Here is a 25,425-nt window from a genome sequence, read left to right as displayed (position 1 = left end):
AAGCTAAGCTATAAACAAAGTAGTGTAGAAGTTAAAATCAAGAAATAAAATAGAATATATAAAATAGAATAAAAAATGTAATATAATATATTGTACTGTGGTAGACTGGCGTATAGTAGTAATAAAATTAGTGAAACGGATAGTTTTTTTTAAGTGGGGTTGTATTAGGTACTTATCCATGGTCAGTGTATTACCTACAGTAAATTGTAGTCAGCATGCCCCCAGTTTAGAGAAGCAGGCTGGAGTCCGATACGGAAGCTAAGCATTGTACTGCTGTGGATGGGGTCAGCAATAAAATGTATTTTAGCCAACTAAAAAAAGTACTGTCCAAAACAATCAACATCAGTTTAAGTGTACACTATATTGAGAGTATTTTTACTGCTTTACCTTTTTGTTAGACAGCGATTTCCAACGGGTAACCGAAGGCATTGTATCACTTTCTATAAAGTCAGACTCCAATGAAAAAAACTGCTGCTGCTCTACTGTTGCCTGGATCAGTTGTGGTTTTTTTTGTCTGTGTATGTTACTATGTGACTTTGGCATTTAAAGTGGTAAGTTCGAATTCACCAATGCAATTTAATAACACAAACTAAGTAACTGATGGAGCATGCGGTAGACCAGCAGCTGCTGTGTTCAGTGAGCCAGAATTACTGTTTTTATCAATAGAGTCTGGTGGCTTTGAGAGCAAAGATGTGGAACTGAAGCTTTTAATGGCCTCCCAAGTGGAACAGATAGTTGCACTTAATTTGTCATAGATTTTTTTTAGGTGGGACTTTTTTTTTAGGTGGCTACAATGCGTTTTATCGCTGACCCCATCCACAACAGTACATTGCTTAGCTTCCGTGTTGGATTTCAGCCTGCTTCTCCAAACTAGGAGTGTGCTGACCACCATGCATTGTAGGTAATACACTGATTATAGATGAGTAACTCATACAAGCCCACTTCAAAAAAACTGAACTATCCCTTTAACTGTAGTCAATGTGTGTGGTAATGCAATAAATACTACTACTACTACTACTGCTGCTATTAATAACAACAACAACAATTAAATTGATAATGATAATAATAATAACAAATGCTGCTTAATTAGTTATTTTATGTTGATACTTCAAATACATATTACTGATAATACATATTAAGTATTAGAACTGCACTCCTTGGTTCAGAAATATGATCAAATGTTGGTGAATAATACTGAGTTGTCACCGATCAGCCATTAGGGGGCACGTTGATCACTTCCTTGGGCTTGGGTTTGTATGAGCAGATTCGAACATAATTTTGCAACTGTAAATCTGACCGTTAATAAAATACAGTCGTTCATTCATATAAAATATTTTTTTTATCTTCAATTATATCTACATTGTGTGTTGATGTAATAGCTTTCGTATATATTTTTTCAAGTCACCGTGTTTGAAGAAAGTGCCGATCAGGAATGGAGAGCTGCATTCGCATACACTGATGGAGAACAGGCGAGGCTTTCAGGTTGGTTACGCGATGGCCGCTCTCTCAACAATATAGGGATTTTAAAGCGAAAACAATGGCTTCGCCGCTCGGAGAGGCGTGTTGTTGTCTTGACTAACTACCGGAATGATAGCGGTATCGTTTTAGCTCGTCAGTGTAGCTTTAGCGCCGGGTCGGAGGTGTCCCTTTTCTGTTAGGGGCTCAGTGTTTTTCTTGTTCGTCTCCCGGGCCTGGATGTAGCTGCCTACACTGTAGCGGCGGTTGCTACTTTCGGATGAGCGGGCAGTAGGTCTCGAAGAGGTGGGGTCTGAATTTAGGCGGACCGGGAGGTCAAAACCAGTCAGGAGAGCATCTACGAGAGGTGCATAACATGAATGTGACTGATAAAATGTTATCGATGTGGGCGGAGGGGCAACAAGATCAGAGTTTGACTCCCAACTTGATGTTCTTGCTAGTTAGCATTAGCCAGCGGCAGCGTTAACGTTCACTTGCCCTAGCTAAGCGAGAAGTAAAATAACATTACTGAACGTTATCTAATGCATAAGAAACCGGCTATGTTGCTCCTGCAGAATACTTCGGTACCCGAATTAATATGCGTTTAATATGATTTCTCATTTGACGTTGGAAAACAGTTTCTTTGCATTTTGTTGGTGTAGCTAGCATGCTGCTAACTGAACTAACTGCTCAGTGACGTAACGCTGGTCATTGTTTTGACAGCACGCAGCATCTTAGTCGAGGCTGAGAACGTCCTTATTATTATCTTCTTTAATTTATTTTCTGCTTTGCTTTGAATATGACTGTTAACAGACAGTGATCAGAAAAGTTAATGTTTGGCTAACTAATGTGACGCAGCTCGGGGTCATCCCTATGTTCGCAGGGCCCTATGTTATGATCCCCAGACCCTATACATTCGAATTCCTAGTGATTTAAAAGGTATACTGTTAAAAATTATCCATTGATATAAACTTGCACTTTAAGTGATTAGTAAGGGGTATCGTTTTGCTAATGAATGAGAGGGGATGGATGATCCAAGTGCAGTTTGAATGGTAGAAATGTTCAGCCACTGGAGATATCAAGGTCTTCAGTCAAGAGAACTGTCTTTCCTGCGGATCGAGGGCGTAGGTTTAACATCAGGCAGCTATAAATGTAGGTGGGTGATTTAAACATATTGACCCAGGAAAACGTAGATTTAAAATTTGACTCATGGAAAAACAATGTTGCAGAGAACATAAACCCTAAGAAAATTCCTATCGGGTCATATTCAGAGGATATAAAGCTGGGGGAACATAGAACCCTGGGAACACAGACATGCTCCCTGCAACTCATCGTTCTGTTAGGTTACCAAAAAGTGTACCCACTGCCAGCAGCCAAATATACTTTGGCTGTAATTACTGCAGCATTTCTCACCAGTATATCTCTACTCTGCAGTTAATTTGTCAAAGCTTTGCTTCTCTGGTGGTTTTGGTGGTGGTGGCTCTGAAGTGCTTTTGTCCCCAAACAGTGGCTGCTGCAATGTCTGAAATCATGGTTGTCTTTTGACACACAGTTGTAGGATGGATCCAGACGGTGGGGCAGATTCACAAAAAGCTGTCAGTTTGCAGTGGAAGAGCTACAAACTTGTCCAGGATCCAGCCATTCGACGGGTTGCCCAGAAAATCTACAGATATGATGGAGTGCATTTCAGTGTGCCGGTGAGTTGATTTCCATGTTTTTATTCTATAATGGGTTTGTGTGTGTGTGCCTAAAATTTTATCTTGGAACTACGACCTGTATAAACTTGTTGGAATACAAAGTGGGGAAAGAGTGCCAATACTTAAAGCACAAATAAACAAAATATAAACCATTAAAAATATCAGAAAGGTGTAAAAACTGAATGTTTACAAAGCCAGAAATGTGAACAGGTTGTAAACATGTTAATGGTAAATGTCACAAATGTAAGCTGTTAACAGTAAGGAGCAGTTCAAAATATACAGGAAATGTGCCAAAAAGTGAACAGTTAATGGTAAGGGTCATAGAAAAAAAACAGATTGATGGTAGGGTGCAAATCCAAACAGAGCTGAACAGGGCAGAGCTTAAAGAAGGCTGGAGCCACGTCAGCATCCCATGCCTCTGCTGTCCTCTCTGTGTGAGGTAGATGAGTTGTAATGTTTGATTGCCACAGGAAGAAAGGAAAATCAAATCTTAATTTTTCCAGGACTCTGGATTTCCTCCTGTGGGTGAACTGCGGGATCCAAGACCCAGGAGACTATGGTCCAGGTACACAGAACTGTCCCTGCCAGTGCCGAAGTTTAAGGTGAGAATAGCTGGTCAACATTAACCTCACACATCCCGCCAGCTTCGTGTATTAAAATGACAAGTTCTTGTCCCTGATTTTGCAACCTCTCGTCACAGCTTGATGAGTTCTATGTGGGTCCCATACCCCTCAAAGAGGTGACCTTTGCTAGACTCAATGACAACATCAAGGAGCCCTTCTTGGCAGAAATGTGTGCCAAGTTTGGTGAGGTTGAGGAGATGGAGATCCTGTTTCACCCCAAGACCAGGAAGCACTTGGGCCTAGCTAGAGTGTTGTTTACCAGCACCAGAGGAGCCAAGGACACAGTCAAGCATCTGCATAATACTTCTGTCATGGGTAACATCATCCATGCTCAACTGGATATAAAAGGTAAGCTGCATCACCTAATCTGAGGCTTTTTAAAGTAGGAGCTGGTTGTAAAATACAAGTTATCACAGTTATGATTCAGACAAGTTTGGGGGGATTTATTTTTACAATTGAAAAGTCTAGGAAATTTGTATCATGTACCTGGATCTGTATACACAGTTTTTTACACAGTAATACACAGAGGGAAATACAATTATGAGGTAGACCTTATGAGAAAATACTGAAAATGTTATTGGAATTCCAAAATTTGCATCTTTTATCCAAATCTGATCAAAAGTGAGTCACTTGTTCCTTGCTCCACCTCCCCAACTTCCCTTCCAGACTTAACAGAATTTGGTTAACAAGCTTTTAAGTAGTCCTCATCACCAACAAAAAAAACATACATTAGTTGTTTTTGTTTTTTTGTTTTTTTTGTTTTGTTTTTTTTTTTTGGTGGAAACAGTTAAACCGAATGGAGTTTGTCTTGAAAACCTCATTAGAAGTAGATACCGTTTATATCTTCAATGAGCTCATTTCACAACCTGTGTTTATTGTTCTATGACTTTTGTTTTTTTACCCAGGCCAGCAGAGGCAGAAGTATTATGACCTGATAGTAAACGGGTCCTACACTCCTCAGACTGTGCCCCTGGGAGGCAAGGCTTTGACAGACAGGCTCCAGCCTCAGGCCCCAGCACAGCCACAACCACAGCCTGACACGGTATTGCCACAGCAGAAATGTCACTTCACTTCGTTAATGATCATTTAAAGTCGATATGGATATTAAATATTAAGAAAACGTTGAGTGTTTTAAGCAGCATGAATAGTAGTCTTTACCTGCATCCATTCTCAATCAAATGAAGCATATTATAGAATGAACAACAGATACTTTCTTAATTTCTAAACTCTAATAGATTTTTTTCTGCACAGTCATCTGAAATCAGGCGGAGGCTCTCCAGTGAGCTTGCAGTTTTGGCAGCAGGGGTCCAGGCCCTCACATCAGGAAACGTCACCCCATGCTCTGGGGATGCTGGGTACAGTGATCAGCGTCTGGACACGCCCCCTTCCTCCATGTCAGGCCCCTTCACACCAGGCTCCTCTGCTTCATCTCAGGGGGGTGGAGGAACACCTTACAGCTCCAGGTCTGGGACTCCTTTCTCACAAGACTCGGGCTACACAGGTGGCAGGTTAGTTATTGATATTGGACACATAGAGAGTTTCGTGTCAACATTTTACCAGTGCCTTAGTGCTGTCGTTATCATTCAGGTCTTTTAGTCAAAGCTGAGACACTCAACATCTTCATCCATACATCATCAAATCATAGTCTGAGACCTCAAGAAATCAGTTCATGAATAATTAGCTATAAGTCTTCATATCTTATTTGTGTATTTTTACACAACTCATAATTCTTTGGTTATGTTCAAATGAAATTAGTCTCAGCTCACACAGCAGTTTAGGAGAGTAGGTGACAGTAGTCTGTAGTTGCCTGTTTGTGAATGTCAATCACGCTTAGGACGTAAAATAATAATGATTAAAAATCTTATTTGTGTCTTGCAGGCATACTGGCTACAACACTGGCACTTTGGGCAGCGGCTACCCTCCCCAGGACATGCTACCATCCTCCTCCTCGTCTTCTGCAGTCTCGTCTACTGTCGGAGGATACAAAGTGGCTCGCTACTCTGAGGATGCACAGGAACCTTCAATGTATCATCGAGGTCGCCCTATGTACCCCCCAACCTCATCATACCGTCCCAATGAGCCGCCATGCTACCCCCCTTACCCTAGTGTTGGAGGGCCTGGACCACACATGGCTCACCACTCCTCAATGCCTCCGCCACCTCTTGCCGCCCAATATGATCAGCCCCCAATGTCAGACCGAGACAGAGACTCGGGGGGGCGCTATGCGGCAGCAGGGATTGGCTCCAGAAGGTCATCTTACCACCACCAGCAAGACACAAACTCTTCCACAAAGTACCATTCCCATCACTCCCATCACCACTCAGAGCGCAGGGATGACAGGGGGTACCGGCGCGACAGCCTGGGCTCCCGACCAGGTGAGCACAGCCACCAGAGACACCGTAACCACCACCATTCTCACAACCACCATGGCAGCAGCAGCCGCAGAAGGAGCAGCCACGACCGGGACAGGGATCGAGACAGAGATCGAGACAGAGACCGAGATAGAGACAGGGACAGAGACAGTGACTACTCCAACAGCTCTGACCCCAGATACAATTCCAACTCCTACCGCTCTTCCTCCAACAGCATGTCTCCTCCTCCCTCTTCTTACTCTGCATACTCTTCCTCCAAAGAGCCTGCCCCAGCCCCTCCTCAGGGATTGGACACTCCCACCCGTCTCGGTGGCACAGGCCTCGCAGAGAGGGGCTCCCTGCCTTCTATAGGTGCTGACAAAGACTACCATCCTGGTCACCACAGTGCTCTGCCTCCACCTCCCCCACCGCCGCCACCTCCCCTCCCACCAGCCTCAGTCATTGCAGCAGCTGTAGCTGAAACACTGGGAACACTGGATTTCAACCAGGATAGTCCGGCCCGTGAAGAGCAGTGGACAAAGCCCAAACGCCGTCCCAGCACCCCACCCGCACCGCCGAAGACTCCCCCGCCTTCCTCCCCACCCCACCCCTCCATTGCTTCCTCCTCTACCTCCCCTTCCTCTACCTCCCTCCCCCACCATCTTCCCTCTTCCTCTACCTCCCCACCGCCCCCTCAACGTGACTCCTCCTCCCCAGAACCAGATTCCACAAATGAGAGTTTACCGTTTGTCTACCACAGCAGCAGCCTCGACTCTCGTATTGAGATGCTCCTAAAGGAACAGAAGGCTAAGTTTTCTTTCCTCGCCTCTGATGAGGAGGATGAGGACGATAGGAAAGAGGACAAGCAGAGGGGCTTACGTGGGGATGGAGGAGAGCGAAGAGGCGGATCAGGCGATGTAACAGGGGAGCACACAAGTGGTAATCAGGTGGGAGATAATGGGGAGAAGGACCACAGGAGGAAAGGGGAAAGAGACAGAGATGGTCACAGGGGAAGGAAACGGGGCAAGGGGGGAGAAGGTAGGAAGAGTCCCACTGTGCTTACAGCAACCATACCATCCTCTTCCACCTACTCCTCTCACATCCTGCCCCCAGAGGAACCCCAGCCTCAGGTGGGCCTCACTGGGACTGGAGCTTTGCAGGAGGAATCCTCACAGGCTGGATCTGCTGATACACAGAACAGGACAGGAGCACACACACCACCTTACAATGGACAGAGTCAGGTAAGATCGGTCGTCCCTAAGGAAGCTTTTGGCTTCAGACTGTTGGGTCTCAATTCGGGTCGCAAATTGTAATCAATCATTGGTGACATCAACAATTAAAAGCATTAAAATTTTGCTATATCACCCAATACCAAATGCATTTTTTCCTCAATCAAAGCTCACTGCAATAGATTACATATTCTCTGGCAGCACTACATAGCCATGAAACATATAGAGATGTAGAGACCTAGATATACAAAACATACAAAACATAATGCTTTGCTTTGCCCTCTTCATTTTCCAATGTTGCCGCTGCACTTTTCTTCCAAACCCTGAGATGGCTGCCTTGTCATAAAGTAGTTATATTGCGCTCTTTGTTTGCTAATCATTAAAACATGCTTTCGAAATACACCAACCTACTGAAAGCTGGCATGTACAAGGAGACTACACAATGTTTAAATTTCAGAATCAAATTTTTATTTGATGAAGTTCATTTCATGTTTGATCAAATGCTCAGCGACCAATTAATAGTTTGTTGAATATTGAAATTTATTCATTGTCTGAACTGCATTTTGTTCTGACAAATAAAAGCTGCATGGTCCTCATGCTTGTAGGCATGTTATTTTTTGTAGTGGGGCTGTAATTGGATGGGGTGTACAGCAAATTGTTTTGGAAAAAGCAACCCAATGATAAACTGTTTTTGTCAATAGAAAGATTTTTTTTATTATTAAACGTGCATACCCACAAAAGTATGTGTACATAAAAGTCTGAAAACAAAAAAAGGTTTGGGCAAAGAAAGAAACAGACAGGATAGAAGAAATAACGTCAGTGCACAACAAAAATGTAAAGATTCAGGAGATCCTGGGTACAAACTAAGCATAACCTTCATTGTCATTCATTTTTGTAATTTTTCTGTGTTATTTGCTTTTGTGGTTATAATACTTTCACAGTACACTTCCTGATTCTATGATTTTAAGTTATTTTGAGAGCCCCTCTTTTAAAAGCGTTGATGGTGCTTAAACACTTAATGTCTGTTTCTTTCAGTCCTCGCCTCATTCCTCAGGAGAGGACATGGAGATCTCAGATGAGGAGGAGGAGACCACCATAACAACAGTGACCACCCACCAACCCTCAGTCACCTCAGGTTCCTCACCCTCTTCATCCCAGGCTGCCATGCCTTCACAAACAACAGACCCCTCATCTTCGCCCCCACCCATCTCTGACTCTGCACAGCACTTTGGCAGCTCCATGCACCCTCCCATACCTTCCTACCCTCCTCATTTGCCTCCTCCACCTCCCCCAGGTTACTCCCTCCAGCCCCCACCTCCCCCGGGGATCCCTCCCTTGCCCCACATGGAGCTGCACCCAGAGTATCCTCCCCCCATGCCCCACCACATGTACGACTATGCCACATCCATGGAGCTGATGAACCAGTACAGCGGTGGAGCCCCTATGTCTTTCCAAATGCAGACCCACATGCTAAGTCGCCTACACCAGCTGCGCATGTCGTCATCCAACGGCACCCCAGGGCCAGGTGAGGCAGCCACTGCAGACTACACCTCCTACCATCTCCACTCTATGCCGCCACCCCACACACACCACCCCTACATGGACCAAGAGGGGAGCGGGGCAGGCGCTCATTATGACCAGGACCACCGCTACATGCCCCCTCACATGCCCTACCCCTACGCAGACCCCCACAGCACTCAGATACCGCCCCCTCCACACCATGGCATCCCGCCTCCCCACACTGGCTGGCCTCCACATGTCTTACCACCACATTACCCCTCTTACATGCCCCCACCTGGCTATGGCACTATGCTGCCTGGGGAGGGACACCAGTACAGGGCTCCAGGAGAAGAGATGCCCATGTTGGCTGAAAATCCTCATGAAGCCACGGTGCAGATGGTCCTGGCCACTCTGATCCAGGAAATGAAAAACATCATGCAGCGGGACCTGAACCGAAAAATGGTGGAGAACGTTGCGTTTGCAACTTTTGACGAGTGGTGGGAAAGGAAAGAGACCAAGGCCAAGGTAAGGAAGACTCATCAATTCTGCTGTGGTCTGGTTTTAACCTTGCTTTATTTTTCCTTTTGTAAAGGTAAGAATTATTGCTTTATTCACCTATTATTGTTCATGTTTTGGGGTTTCTTTTATTAAACTCAGACAAAATCTGTTTAAACGATGTCCTTTACTTCAAGTTGATAATGTTTAGCTTAAAAACTACTGTCAGTATTTACTTTTCTTTATATGCACTGATGCCACAAATTTTGCTTTCTCCATTTTCGGTTTAAAGGTCCAGTGTGTAAGATTTAGGAGGCTATATTGGCAGAAATGGAATATAAATGGAGTATATTCTTGCTGTATAATCACCATGTTTCTACAGTAGCCCAGAATGGACAAATCAAACATTAGCTCTAGATAGGGTCAATCACCTATGCATTTAAGCCATGGTATTTAGAAGCTCTTCCACAACAAGAGACATCGAAAAACACTAATTTTTTAACCTGAAACTGCCTTATTCAGTGTTTTTACTGGTTTAAATCACCGGGTCCGTTTGTTTTGGAGAGGAGGAGACTGCAGGTAATTCATGGTAAAAAACCTCCTGAATGTCTGGATCAGAAGTAAGGTGAGCACACATTTATTTATCAGAAAATAAAGGGGGGCTCACATAGCAGGTGCTGGGTGAGGAGGCCACATGCGACATGCTAAACAGTGTAGAAGAAACACTGATTTGAAATGTGAAATGCCTTCATCTAGTGTTTTTACTGGTTTGAATCACCTGGTCTGTTTGTTTTGGAGAGGAAGAGACCTCTGCCGATAATTCGGCTCCCAATAGAAACCTTCTGCACAATGAACACTGAAGGAATTCTAACTGGGAGAAGTTTCAGCTGGTTGCAATCTGCCAACCTCACCACTAGAAGCCACTTTATCTTCTGACAACTTACACACTGTCCCTTCACGATGATAACCTTACAGGATCTCATTAGCAAGGGGATGTTTTGCTTTCCAAAGCTGTCTCTGCTTTTACCATTTGATGGCAGCTTGAATTTCCCTTACCACATTGACCAGGGATCACTGTCATACTGTGAAATTGGAATAAATACAAATTGTCCTGTGAATGTTTTCCTACTCTAGCCTTTCCAGACAATGGTTAGAGGAGTGTCTAGTTTACGAGATGATGAGAAGAAAGAGGAAAAGGTCAACCGTCCTCGAGAGCCTCTCATGTCTCTTGTGGATTGGGCAAAGAGCGGTGGCATGGAGGGGTTGTCTCTCCGAGGAGCCCTACGACTGCCTTCCTTCAAGGTAAAAAGAACTACACTGTGGCAGATCTTAGTATCTCCATGTTTGACAGCTCACACTTTAATTCGATAAGTTAAAACACCTACATATACACCTTTTTTTACATTTACCAAGCAATGTATCATCATCATTGCATGCCCTCAGTTTTGAGCTGTTGTTTTTTTATTTACATTTTAAAAGAGGGCATTCCCTCCACAGTACAGGCCTCGAATTAGGGTTGTACACACTTCAGGTCTATTTTTATATAGACATAGAACATAAATATGTTAATTTCACTAAATTGTTCAGGTGAAGAGGAAAGAACCTCAGGAGCTTGAAGAGGGAGACATGAAAAGGCCGCGACCCTCGACCCCACCAGACGAGGATGACGAAGGTTTGCTGAGGAGATGTTGAACATTTTAAAAGACAGGTCGGTTTAAAAAGCCTGCTGAATATAATTCTTAAACTTGTGTCTTGTTTCCAGCCGCTGAGGGGAGAATGCCAGAGGCAAACAGACATGGAGCTGAAAGGGACAACAAGAGGAGGAAAAAGAAGCCAAGAAATCGTAAACCCTGGGAGCTTGACAGTGAGGGAGAGGAAACATCTGATGGCTCCTCGACTGAAAAGGTTTGTTTGTTTGTTTGTTTTAGAAAGCAAACAACAAAATACAACATAAACACAAGAACAAGAGCCAAGACACACCTAAGTTAGGTGCATAAATTAATCATTTGAAAACCTTTTTTCTGTCAGATTTTCTCATCAAGTAGCAATTTGAGCATTTCATCTAATAAATATGAATATGAATATTTGATGCATATGGCATGTTAGTGGTAAGTAGTTAGATTTCTCATTTGTTTTGTGTGAAGTTTGATATGAATCTTGTTCTCACTCTTTCTGATTGCTAGATGGCAGCATTTCACTCTGATCATTTAGTGTTCTAACCTCAACCTTTTTTTACTTGCAGGAGGATGAAGAGGAAAGTGAAAAGGAGTCTGATGGTAAATCACAACCCATATTTTTAATGTATTTGCTTTCAGTTAAAGCACTAATTCTGACAAATATATTATTATTTAAAATTTAAATTAAGTAATTAAGTTATTATAACAAATATCTTTTTTTTCTTTGTCTTTTTTTTTTTTTTTTTTTTCAGATGACGCCCTTAGTGCTGATAGTGATGATGAAAGCCTCTCTTCATCCTCTGAGGGCTCTTCTTCTTCAGCCTCCTCATCCTCATCTTCCTCTGAAGATGAGGATGAAGAGGAAGGAGAGAGGGCTGAGAGCGAAGGGCCAGACACCATGGATGAGTCGACCATGGACAGCACAACTGAGAAAGAGGACGGCAGGTATGAAGTTTGAAATTCTGTTTTCACTATTTAATCTTTGTGCATTGCTGACATCTGTCCTCGGAAATTTATGTCGCCAGTTTTATTTAAATGAATGTCACTTTCATCATGTGTTATTGCCGGCTCCAATTTTATTTTTTCTTGTGTTTCAGGGAAAATAATGCAGCTGCTGTTTCAAAGACAGAGGTCAAAACAGGTTAGTCAGAAGTCCTGATCAACATCATTAACAAACACAAATCAACAAATGCAAATATAAAAATCATCAGCATTAACCACTGAGGTTAACCATTATAGGAAGATCAGAGGGAAAACCTAAAATAGTGCAACAATTGGAAAAACTATATCAAGTGTGTTGTGTTTAGTTCAGATCAGTCTTTTAAAAACGCTCATTTCCTCTCAGGTGAAGCCAAGGACAGCAAGGCAGATACAACAGCAGCACCTAACAAGCGCCCTCCATCGCCCCCATACCCGCGTCCATCGTCCCCTGTTGTCCTTGTGCCCCCTCTCAAGAAGCGCAGGAAGACCGTCTCGTTCTCCACAGTCGAGAACGACAACAAAACACAGCTCCCTACTGGACCATTATCTCCATCTCCCTCACAACTGTCAGGTGAATCTCCCCTCCTCTCCCCCAGCAGGCCCCCAGACTCTCCCGTCACTGCTTCCCCATCCCCCACGGCTCGTCCTTCTCAGGGCATCCAACTGCTCCCCTTTGCCTCCAAACCAGGGGAAGGCAATGCCCTCATCGTGCCCCCATCTGGGCGGACACAAGACTCCGATGAGTCCAAAAAGGGACCACCTGTTTCTCCTCAGATCACCCCTGTCAAATCCCCCGGAAAGCGGGGTGCAGGCAAAGAGTCCCCCAAATCTCCAGTCCCTCCTGTTATGGTGTGCCGCACTGTGCAAAACCTGCCATTGGACCATGCCTCTATGTGCAGGATGGCCTTCGAGGAGGCTCCTCCGCCACCTCCCATCAACAAACGGTCCAGAGGCAGGCCTCGGACAACCAGCTTCTCTGCGTCTTCCTGTCATTCCTTCAGAGAGGAAGACGAGGATGATGAAGAAAGTGAGCAGAGGCTGAGACTTAGAGAGCAGCTGGGCGCATCAAGCCTCTTGCAGCTGGCCTCGGCGTCAACCACTGACCTGTCTGTGTTGGCTGACGTAGCCCTGAAAATGGACCCTGATGCAGGGGACTCAGAGGAGACAGAGACATCTGATGAGGCAGAGGAGCAGAAGATGGAAGAGGATCTCTTCTCCCCAGAGTCACTGGCTCTGGTTTTGAGCCCAGAGGGTGTAATTGTCCTTATGGAGCACAACTACTGCAAACCCCCAGTTCTCCCAGTACCATCCGGTACCAAAAGGACTTCCTCCAAACAAGACTCCTCTGTTTTGCTCCCAGCAGACCTCAACACTATTTCTGGGGTGCTTGAGGCACCAGAGGAGGTTATTGGAGAGGCGCTACCATCCAGAGGAGATACAGGAGAGTACTTATCTTCAATGGGAGTGCTTTGTGAGTCTGAGGACGTTGGCCAGGCTGCAGCTCTACCTCCATCGTCAAAGAAAAAGATCATGGTCAGCAAAGGTCTCGAACTTGAAAACGACAAGAACAAAAAGAGGAGAAGAAAAGACAAAGAAAACCTTGAGATTCTTCCCGCAAAGAAAGAGAAGGAGCAGCCGGGCAAGAAACAGAGGAAGCGGAAACTAGAGGTGCGTAGGACTTCTGCTTTGTTCCTGTAAACGTTTGTGAATGCCTTAACCATAAATAGTGTGTCATAGGCAACAGGCTGTCACAATGTGTCTGACGCAGAAAACATTATGACTCATTGTCGGTCTAAGTTTAGGTTTCTGTAATGGTGGCACATTATTTTTTAGTAATGTCATCACGTTCCTAAGGAAACGACATGACTGGCTTTATTTGTATCCTGCGTCTTGTCCACTTACAAAATCTGCAGAAAATATGAAAGTGGGCCTAATACAGACACACTGCACAACTACAGTATATGTAGATATAATAAAAAAGTAAAAACATTGTTTTGTATACTGGCATGACCAGATTTATATCGCCATCATTGTATTGTGGTAGATTCTGGCCCATGGATGTTTTAGGAGGAGCAGGCCGAGATACGGATCTCTGCTCCTCTCTACAATGACTAATCACAGTCACTGCATCAACACAGAGCGACTGGCTCTGCCTCAGTGTTTTAGTTAAATTTGTTCAGTCTATGTTTATCAAACTTGCTAGTGTCACCGTCATGCTCGGCCACCAGCATAAACCACATGTTTAGGCTGCGACGGATGTGCAGTGCTTTTTTCCTCATACATGCCAGGCTGAATGTGACTGATTCAGATGTTTGATTTTGACTGGAAAAACACTCAGAAGGACTGGAAAACAAGCATACAAGATAATATCTATCGGTATCATCCTTCTGAACAAGTGAAAGAGATTGTAAGGGATCTTTTCTCTTGTAATCAGTTAAGTTAAGATGATAGCCTACCTCACTGAATGTCTGGTAGAACAGCACTTGTGCTTGTTTCTATGAAAATTAATTTTGTATTTCAGGAAAAAATTGAATGATCCTGCATATATACATACATTTTGGTAAGTTAAAGCAAGGTACTGACTGAAACTGTTCTATAAATATGTGACCATGTCCACGTGACTCTTGTGACTGTGCACAAGATGTGAAGGTATAAACATTAAACAAACTAACTAAAAGGCTACAATGGATGACAAATTTCACTTGAACCTAGACAATGGAAACTGAAGTGTATGTTTGAACACAGACTCAGTGCTTGTCCATAGTTGTGGTCACTCACAGTTCATTTGTACTAATATTCTTCTTCTGTGTAGGACTCTGAGGAAGATGTGGACGTGGAGGAGCTCGAGTCTGGGGAGCTATCCAGCTCAGACACAGAGGACGAGATGGTTGAAGACGTGAGGAAGAGCGAGCGCCTCTTTCTGCAGGAGGCAGGGATAACGTCGTCCCAGCGCTGGCCAAAACCTGCCCCAGCACCCGAGCCACCAGCCATGAAGTTTGACACCCGCAGTGAGTTTGAGCAGATGACCATCCTGTATGACATCTGGAACTCCGGTTTGGACGGTGAAGACTTGAATCTGCTGAAGAAGACTTATGAGAAGCTGCTACAGGACGACCACAGCTCTGACTGGCTCAATGATACACACTGGGTCAACCACACAAATATCCTTATCAACACAGACCTCTGCATTAATTATGTGTGTGCGATCACCAAATTAACCCCAGTTCCCAATGTCCAAACAATCCATGGCTGTTTTGAATCAATAAGTAGCCCACATTTTTTACTGGGTCAAATATGTTATGTCTTCATATCATTGTGTGCTTTTGTGCTATTGTCCTTGACCTTTGAGCTGCACTAACCAATTTGCCAAACCCTCGGCGTAAGAAGAAGAATGCAGGTGGACAGCTTCGTGAGCATGTGACGGGTTGTGCCAGGAGTGAGGGCTACTACGCCATCAGCCGCAAGGAGAAGGATGTCTATCTGGACCTGGACCTGCCTGAGCAGGTCATACGGGAGGTGGAGAATGTCGACACCTCGGTAAGCATTCTTCCAATTTTATTATGTGACTCTGTAGTCCTTTCATCTCTGCAGTATCCTTAAGGGTTTTTTTTTTCTTTACCGCCACTCTGTTCAAAGAATCTGTTTAACAGCGATGTACTTGAATCTGTGGTTCTCCAATGATTTTGCCAATTGATTTAAAGAAAAAATAGCCTGTTTAGGTCTGTTCTTCTATCATTATCAAACTAACAATTAAGAAACTAAATATTGAAGATACAATAGATGGCTTTTAAAACAATGAAAGAATAGTCTTAGCTGTAAAGAAACACTTATTGCTCTATTTTTGGATTTGGTCAGTCTAGTGCTGTCATGATACTAGAATTTCTAACTTTTGACAAATATCTATATTCAAAACTGTTTTGATACCACAGGGAAACATTGACATTGAGGGCATACAATTAAAAAACTGTATTGAAATATAAATATAACATGGCTATAACATGACAACGACAACGATTCCTTTCAGGGTTAGGACCGTTAACTACTGGACTCTAATAAACATTAACAATAGTTAAAACTATATACATGAATTAAAACAATATTTTTTCCTGTGGTAGTGCACAATGTGTTGTCACACATTAGAAAGGTTACAAAGTGCAAGTGAAATATAAAACCTGGCCTCAAAAGCCAACATGAAACTGGAGCAAATGAGACGAGTGATGAGAAGTGAGTATGAGTGAGTGGGAAGCGGGACTATCCGTGCTCTGCAGTGGTGGGTGTGTGGGTGTGTGTGTGTGTCAACTCACTCTTGGAGATTGGAGAGAGCGAGAAACTAGTATAAATAGTGTTGATACTGAGGAAAATGAGATCAGAATCAGAATTGTCATGTCTTAGTTAATGTTTATTCACCATTCATTTTTTATAATGTTGGTTATTAAAATAAAACCCACCGAATACAATTTTCAGCAAGTTTTAAAATGTTTGATAGTTACTATGGAAGTAAAGGTGGGGGTCTGATTGTGTGGAAATTCAAAGTGCTCTAAAAAATCCAAATGTGGTTGCAGATGACAATGCTGTGGAAAGGATCATATATTCCAGCTCTGTGCTGGCTCAGTAAACAAACTCCAGGGGATCCTTTCATTGCTGTATATGCTATGGTTATTATAGATGGTTATTGTGACACTTTGGAATTAAATAGGGGCTAGGATAAAGAGAGGATTTCAAACAGATTGAATTGATGGACTTGGGGAACTGTGATAAAGCTTTTCCAAATAGCTGATGAGCACAAAGCTTCATAACTTTACCATGTGTGTTGTGAAGTCTAGAGGTTTTGGACAATTTGTTAATATAGATAATACAGTAACTTATGGTTGAACACAGCAAATTTCATGAGACACAAAAAGACTCCATATCTACAGTGTTACTCCTAACCAGTTACCTTATGGATTAGTCTTACAGAATCACATATTAGCAATTTTCTGAAGTGGAGCCTGAATTCAGACTGCCTCAGCAGTGATGGTCGGGAATTTGATTGCTGTGCAACACCTTAATGCTGTTTTTGAGATGGTTTAAATCTACAGTAGGATATACAGTTTGTTAGTTGAACCAGCAGTACACTATCTAAGGTTATTTTCTTTTATTTAAAGTATTTAGAAAAGCTAAAATACTATCTTGTATTAATCAAGGGTAAGGTTTGTTTTTTTTTTTTTTTTTTTAAAAAAAAAAGCTTAATTAAACGTTAATTATAGCCTCAGATTAAATTCTGTTTTTGTGAAGCCCTTAGTGCTGCATTTCTGCAAGGAAGTTAATTAAGGCACTTTAATTAGAAAATAAAATGTGACGTTATTGGAAATCAAGGGTTAAAACCCTGTTTGCACAAATTTTCCAAGCAAACATATTAGAAACATGTGTAACACAGTTTGCATTGACTGATTAAAGGAGTGTAACCGTTGTGAGACAGATGGCTGACAGATTTCTCAAGGGCTCTAAAAAAACACTATTTGAAAAACACTATTTGAAGAATACTGTGGTCTTGATTTACCAAAGAGCTCATGCTCACAAAAATCAGTATTGCCATACGGCACCTTTAAAGGGATAAAACAATTTAAAAACAATTTTTTAAAGGTGTGAATTTATTCAGAATCATAGAAGATTAGATTCAAGATTCTTATTTGAATCAGTATTTTCACCCATCTGTAGTTGTCTGTTACAACCACAGTAATCCTCAAACCTTCCAGAACTTCACACCAGTCACTCCTGCCAGTGGATTTATTTTACAACCTTCCCAAATTTGGTCACTTTCGTGTGTTTTACTATTTTTAAGCATGTAGTTCATTGTGGTTTGTCTAAGAAAATATCTGCTCCCCTTGTATAATTTGGTGGAAATGAGGTGTACTGGGTCACATCAGGGGTTACAGCTTCCATACAACACCAGATTGTTGTTAGGGAAGGTAGGAGCATTTAGTGTTCGTGTGGTTTTCAATGGAAAATGGGCTTAAAGTAGTGTTGTGTTTCTGAGCAACACTTAGATTCCCCAGTTATGTGTTTTCCATTCTGGTTTTGTGCTGTGCTTCACTGTCACTATGGAGAAAAACAGATTTCTTTATATTCGGGGCACACACAATTTAAATTTTTATTATGGCTTATTGTTTTGATGTAGCCTCAGTGTTTTAAAGGTACAATATCACTGACTCAGCACAAAATAAGATGTAACTGAACACCACAGCAAACAGCATCTTTGATGTCCTGATCAAAGTAACCGAGCACCTGTCCCAGGTGCACAGTGATGTGGTTTGGTCTGACTGTGGAGGAGTTCACAGTGGAAATGTTTTCATAACACAGACTGATCATGTTCTTCAGAAAAGGCTATTCAGGTTGACCATAATGAATTGTAAATGACACCATCCTTCAGTCAGTCAAGTTATTGTTTCAACACTTTGCATAAGTAAAGCTGACTCAGCTATTGAAAAAGCTAAACACACAGCAAAGCAAAAACAAGGACAAGTGTTTATTGTGTTTGTGACCATGTTTAGTCAGCTGCACAGTTAATGGGAGTCATCTTTTTTTGTCATTAGCAACATTGTTGTTTCTAGACTTTTGGACAGCTCTAATAGTTTCAACTAAGCTCACCTTTTCGGACTTGCTACTAACCACTTGAAACATTGATGTTTTGAATAGATGGATGGTTTTAGCCATGTATACACAAAACGCAGACACACACTGTTGGTTTGTAATTAAATCTACACATTTAATCTGTATTTGGAAAAAAACACACAACTTATAAAGGTTTATCATGGTTATTGAGGATATATCTTTTCATTATTAGCAACAAGGCATGAGCTACACAGACATATAAACACAGTGCAAAATACTCTAAACCGCTTCCGCGGTAGTTCCACTACTGTTGGTCACACCATGACAACATGTTGCCATGATCACACACACACTCACACACTCACATGGTATAAACAATACCAGCCGTCGTGTCTTTGCAGCAGCTGGTAAATAGCAGGTTTAAGACAAAAGACAGAACTCCTTTGTTTTTTTAATATGGTGTTTGAGAACCCTTGTCTAACAGAAGCTGTGTCATTTTTTCAGTTACTGCTGAAACATTTCATACTCATTCAACGTTCATAATTTGATGTAGGTTTGACATGTATCCTACAGTTGTGCTGCTGAGCAGTGTTAGCTTCAACTTTTGTTCCTCTTTATAGTTCTTACGCCTCTGTGCAATAGCTGTGGTCGAAGGCAATATCTGAAGAACACCTTGAAGGAATTTCTTCAGATTTGGCACAAACGTTCACTTGGACTCAAGGATGAACGAATTAGATTTTGATGGCCGAGAGTCAAAGGTCAAGGTCTCCATGACCTTGCATCCATCCCGTTCTCGTAAACACGATATCTCATGAAAAGTTTGAGGGAATTTCTTTAAATTTGGCACAAACATTCACTTGGACCAAAGAATAAACTCACTGGAATTTGGTGGTTGAAGGTCAAAATATGTTTTTGGCCGTAACTCAATCATTCTTATGTTAATTATGACAAAACTTCACAAAAATGTCTATTAGCATTAAAAAAAAATATCCAAAAGGTCAAAGGCCAACTTCACTGTGATATCTTAATATTCTGCATAAAACACTTTTCTGCTAAATACTCAACGTCATATCTCAGGAACAGAAGAGGAGACATATGGTCAGATACTGAATGGGTGACACTAGTCTTGGGTGCCTACCTTGAAACGATGCTGATTGTATAGATCTTCTGTTTGGCGGAACGCAGATGTGTGTGAAGCAGACATGTTTTCACAGACATGGATGTAAACTGTAAGAGAAACTTGACTGGTGTGCAGAGGCATACAACTGCAGGGCAGTAATTATAGTTCATCTTGATTTGAGTTGTCGGCTCTTTGTAGTCTTTTATTGACGGTTTGTTCGTTTAAAGACAAATTTTGATAATGGCTGATATTGTGTATAAGAAACACAATTCAGAGGCTTCAGAATTCCAGAATTTCCAGCTCAAGGCTATGTGATAAAGTGATACTGTGGCACTGACTCCTTAACTGTCTGTTTCCTTCCAGGGAGCCAACCGGATACTATCAGAGAGACGTTCAGAGCAGCGCCGCCTCCTCACCGTCATCGGTGCCACAGCTGTCATGGACTCTGACCTGCTCAAACTCAACCAGCTTAAGGTATGAACACCTACAGTCGTAGTGTCTCATATATCCACTTAGTCATATTACAGTTATAAGGTATTGTTGTGCATTATGGTTTGTCATATAAAGTCCTTCCAGACAGCGTTTTGATAGTGTATTTGCTGGTATTCAGATTTCACAATACAGTTATCTTGATAAAGAATATTATTTCAGTAATCCCAGAAATAAGATGAAATCATCATACTTCAGTGACTTTAAAACATCACCACACAATTCCTGGTGGTGATGGCAGAGATGTGTAGATAGAAAATGAACATGATGTCAGGGAGTGTGTCTTTTGTAGAGTACTTACAACATCCCATTAGGCGTAGCATCCCTTCCAGGCATTGGAGGCAAATACGTTGGGAATTTCGGCCTTCTAAAATGATCTGTCAAGTACTGCCTCTTAAAAAAGTACGATAGTGAGGCTCGATATCCTGTTCTATTCTGTAACTTAAGTCAGCCTGGCTGTCATACAAACACACATTTGTTTGCTTTATTAATAACATCAATTTATTGCTTACTTAATGTGTCATTCCCATTTCCCTCAACACGCAAGTGCTGAGCTGAATAGGCGTGAAAATGTAGATTCTTTGGACAACGGTAAGATTTTTGCTGATATTACAAAGTCTGCCAAAATACAGTTTCAGTTTGATTCAGTTCAGGGCCCTGCAACTGATATGAGATTATTATTGTAATTTTCATGGCTGCTTGCCATCGTCTGCCTGATGCAATGCCTCAAGTGCTGTATAAAAGTTCAGGGAAGAGGTGTGCTTGGACGGAAATGGTGGCAGGCGTGCCACAGGAATTTAAAAAAAAGATGATGATATGTATCGATGTTTTCACTTTTCAATGATCGTTCACCATTGAATTAATATAGCGATCCAGACTGATGTATGTGCACTTTTTATAAGTGTATCAAAGTATTTGCTGATAAAAGGCACAGTTGCAAAGAAAAAAAAGGTGTGGGGAAAAAAAGCCTTTGCATTGTCGTCAGCAAGTTCAACCAAGGCAGCGGCCAATAACTCAAAGGTGACCCGCACACACATGCCAAGGCCTGGTGATGACTCATGCGGACGGGCAGGGAAAATCCTGAGGTTAAGATGCTGCCCTTTCATTTCTTTTAGTACCTTTTGCCTAACAGATTTGACCTTTTTCTGTACTGACTAAACATTCCTGTCTCCTCCAGCTGCCATGATACCATTCAGTTTTTATCCACAACAAACCCACAGCGTGTAGAGCCACAGGAGTGCAACCAACAGGCACTCACCCCCTTATATACAAGATTTCCCTCTGTGATAATATTATCACACAGAGGCACAAACCATCTTCGCTTTTCAGCACATTGCTCTGAGTATAACACAAAGAAAACACTGCAATGAAAAAACTGCTACCCTAACTTTGGTGACTTTTGACAACTTCAAAGCTATCTTACTTAAGCTGAAATTGCATATTTGTGTTTTACTCATGTAGTTTAAATGCCAGTTTGTTTACACATTAGAGCTATATGCCTTGACCAATAAAAGTTGGACCTGGGGCCTTCTGCAGTTCCTGTATTCCAAGTAAGGTCACTAACTTTGCACACTCTTGAGTTATGGATGTATCAGTGATTGGCCTCCTCGCTAGGAAGGCGTTAATCCTTCAATGCCTACCAGTTTCTCCTGCCTCCAGGGCATCACAGCTGACTCTGTTGAACACACAGACAGGAAACAAGTTTATCAGCAACACCCCAAAGAAGGGTGGTGGTGGTGGTGGTGGTGCGGTTTGGGTGGTGGCGGTTTTACTCTGGAACTGTGATAAATGCAGAGTCAATCTACTTACAAACCATGTCCACACCTAAAAGCCTACATACTTAAATCTATATTTGCTGCTTGTACATGTAAGGGCTGGAGTTTTCTAAAATCTCAACGCATATTCATCTGAGAGCCTGCATGCATTGTAATTTTCTTTTAAAAATCAAGTCTTTTGGGGCGTCGGTGGCTTAGTGGTAGAGCAGGCGCCCCATGTACAAGGCTGTTGCTGCAGCGGCCTGGGTTCGAGTCCAGACTGTGGCCCTTTGCTACTGTCCTGTCCATTAAAGGCAAAAAATGCCCAAAAAAATATCTTAAAAAAAAAAAAAAAATCAAGTCTTTTGATACAGTGACTCTTGTCTGTCCTTATGCAGTACCGCAAGAAGAGGCTTCGTTTTGGACGCAGTAGGATCCATGAGTGGGGCCTGTTCGCCATGGAGCCCATTGCTGCTGATGAGATGGTCATTGAGTATGTGGGACAAAACATCAGACAGGTACTGCCCCCAGTCTGTGTTGAGTGACTGATGATTTTAAAGCAGTATTTTTAGACATACCATGCAATTAGAATGTTGTCCAAATATTAACAGTCCTATGCAGTGATGATACAGTTCCAGCCACAAAATTCCATTATTTCTTCACCAGTGCACTCTAATATAAAGAACTGTGAATATGTGAATATGGCAGTAAATTAAATGTTAGATGCCTTTATACTGTGGTTGGTTCAGTGTTAACAGTGATCAAATGTTTGTTTGTGTCTCCAGATGGTGGCTGACAATCGAGAGAAGCGGTACGCACAGCAGGGCATCGGGAGCAGCTACCTGTTCAGAGTGGACCACGACACAATTATAGATGCCACCAAGTGTGGTAACCTGGCGCGATTCATCAACCACTGCTGCACTGTGAGTCTAAACACCCTCAGTCACTTTCATTTCATATCTGACGTGTTTTAAATGTTGGTCATAGCTAACAGGCGCTGACATATGACTGATTTTATCGTAATTTATTTCTGGAGCTGCTCCTCATCAGTCTGTCATCATTTTGTTCCTCCAGCCAAACTGCTACGCCAAGGTTATCACCATAGAGTCCCAGAAAAAGATTGTGATCTACTCGAAACAGGCCATCGCCGTCAATGAAGAGATCACCTATGACTACAAATTCCCCTTGGAGGAGAACAAGATTCCTTGCCTGTGTGGAACAGAGAACTGCCGTGGAACACTAAACTAGTGGACACGCATCTCTTTCTCACTTGCCAACGGCCAGCCAGACCTGAACACCCGCCTGGTTCACCCTCCTCAGAGTGTACCTCAAAACAAAGCCACCTTCCTGATTCCCCACCCCCGTCCTCACAATTCCCAGGAAACAGAGACACACATTTGCACTTTTCATGCACACTTTTCATTCACTTGGCAGTCTCACAAGCCAGTGTGTGAGCGGTTTGTGTCACCTGGCATGTGAATACAATGAGGGGGGCCTCCGCTTCAGCATTAGCTCTCCTGTGGCAGTATTGTTGGACTCCATTTGGTTAAATGTTCTGATCAAGGGGTTCCATGAGGCCTGGCATGAAAAGTCCTTCTAGTACCATGCCAATATCCATTTAAAGGAAGGCAATAAAAACTAAAAAGAAACACCAGTATTTTATGTCTAAACAGCCCGGATCACTGTTCCCATGTCAAATCCCTCCCTGCACCCACCCATCCACTCAGATCCGCACACAGACGCACAGGAATATCTGACAAATTCAGGGTTTTTAAAAAGCGCTTGTTAAGGGCATACTTTTAAGATGACAAAGTTCAATCAATTTGGTCTTCAGTTATGCAAGATTTCCAAGTGTGAAGATTGTTTTGAAGCTTTTTTTAATTTCATTTCATAGTATTATATAATAATATTACTATTGCTGTTATTAATGGTATTGTTATTTAGTTGCATTAGCTGTAAGTATCTTACAGTGAGCTTCAGTGTACCCACCCACTGTCCTTAGTGGCTTGTGATTCACCAGAACCATAAAACTGTCATTTCTCTCCTCCACTGTGCGTTACTCTCCTGATTCGCCACAACTTTCTGTCTGGATGAGAGTAAAGTCCTTTTGAGCTCTTGATTTTAACCCACCGTGAAAAATATGTCGGTTAAGTTGTAGCTAAAAGTGTGTTTTCTTTTTACATGGCTGCTGAATATTTGTCTGCAGGATCAGCACAACAGAAAATTGGCCTGTTTTTTTTTTTCTTTCTTCCCTGGAAGTTAAAGCTATGTTAACAAACAGTCTTTGAGGTTGACAAGTGTTTGGTAGGATCTTTCTGTCTGTGTGTTTGTCTGTGTTTAGTTTCTTGGAAGCAAATGTTGACAGTTCCTATTTCTACCGTTCACAAAGGTTTTCTTTCTTCAGCTTTTAAAGCAAAGATTACCACCAAACTCACACAGGTCCTAGTTAAAATGTGTAGTCGGTGATTAACTTTGTCAATCTGTGTGCTGCACATGATTTTAAAAGGCACATTTATTTGATGAGGTCAGGTCTCTTCAGAGATTTAGTTTTGTGATGTTTCTTTTTCCCCCCGTTTTGTGGGCCTTTCCAGAATGCACTAGTAGGCCTGTGTGTTTTATTTGAAAGTGTGGAGTTGTTGCCCCATACGAAACATCCCTCCCTTAAAAATTTTAATCAGCTTAATGCAAAGAGATGTCCTGCTTACGATCTGTCTGTAGATGGGTGGAAGGTATATATAGATAGGCCTCAGCAGGTTTGTGACACGCTTCAGATGGCAGGATGTACGTATATGGCCCTTGTGTTGTGTCTCTGTTTTTCATATGGCTATGGCCGTCCAAAGTTTATCTTTCATTTTGAACTTTTAACTAGAAGACTCTTTTTATTTAGATTCCTCCCAAACAGGAAAATGTGTAAGATATTTCTTGTTGCAATGACAGCCTTTCAGTACAAACCAACCCTCTTTACTACAGGACAAAAAGATGAAAGGAAAAAAAAAATTCAAAGAAGTACATGTAAATATTGTAGAGGTGTTTGTTTCTCGTAGAAACACACTGATTTCAAGCTGTAAATATGTCGTTCCTTTTCCTCTCTCCATGAGGAGGAAACATGTACATACCTTCCATTCATTTATTTTTTATTGGTTTTCCTTTTAATTTGATGATTATGTTAATATTATTTGCAATATTTCTCTTGTATTAATGCGTTGGACCCTTTATTAATGGTGCATTAAAATATTTTTTAAACAAATGAAACATCATGTTTTTTCAATAACTTTGTGTCCTTCTACTGAGGTTCAGCAAGTGTGGAAGGATTATGTAGACATCAGTGTCTGAAGGAATCAGACAACTCAAGTATTTTTTACGTGCTAGATAGAAGGTACCTATAAATAACTAGCTGATAAAATGTGTTCAACAGGAAGTTTCTTGCATAGCGGAAACTACAAAGTCCCATTTCCTTCTTGACA

General features: G+C 42.1%; 1 protein-coding gene across 3 annotated transcripts; it reads left to right on the top strand.

The window, feature by feature from the left end:
* Positions 1 to 1,452: 1,452 nt before the first annotated feature.
* setd1a (SET domain containing 1A, histone lysine methyltransferase) lies at positions 1,453 to 25,213 on the top strand. 3 transcript variants are annotated; one of them, XM_033644241.2, is made up of 21 exons: positions 1,453 to 1,482; positions 3,008 to 3,152; positions 3,656 to 3,754; positions 3,853 to 4,123; positions 4,681 to 4,817; positions 5,027 to 5,238; positions 5,654 to 7,367; positions 8,391 to 9,380; positions 10,485 to 10,652; positions 10,938 to 11,022; positions 11,113 to 11,255; positions 11,593 to 11,626; positions 11,779 to 11,971; positions 12,124 to 12,167; positions 12,372 to 13,675; positions 14,820 to 15,168; positions 15,363 to 15,544; positions 20,082 to 20,192; positions 22,360 to 22,479; positions 22,747 to 22,884; positions 23,036 to 25,213. In XM_033644241.2, the coding sequence occupies exons 2-21, from the start codon at positions 3,015 to 3,017 to the stop codon at positions 23,207 to 23,209; spliced, it is 6,606 nt and encodes a 2,201-aa protein (XP_033500132.2). In that variant the 5' UTR covers positions 1,453 to 1,482; positions 3,008 to 3,014; the 3' UTR covers positions 23,210 to 25,213. The 3 variants fall into 3 exon arrangements, with proteins under 3 accessions (XP_033500132.2, XP_033500131.2, XP_078017461.1); XM_033644240.2 differs by having other exon boundaries at positions 5,027 to 5,283; XM_078161335.1 differs by lacking the exon at positions 1,453 to 1,482 and adding an exon at positions 1,492 to 1,822 and having other exon boundaries at positions 5,027 to 5,283.
* Positions 25,214 to 25,425: the final 212 nt, after the last annotated feature.

The sequence above is a fragment of the Epinephelus lanceolatus genome, chromosome 18, assembly GCF_041903045.1.
Source record: "Epinephelus lanceolatus isolate andai-2023 chromosome 18, ASM4190304v1, whole genome shotgun sequence".
Lineage (NCBI taxonomy): Eukaryota > Metazoa > Chordata > Actinopteri > Perciformes > Serranidae > Epinephelus > Epinephelus lanceolatus.
This window is presented reverse-complemented; position numbering and strand designations above follow the sequence as displayed.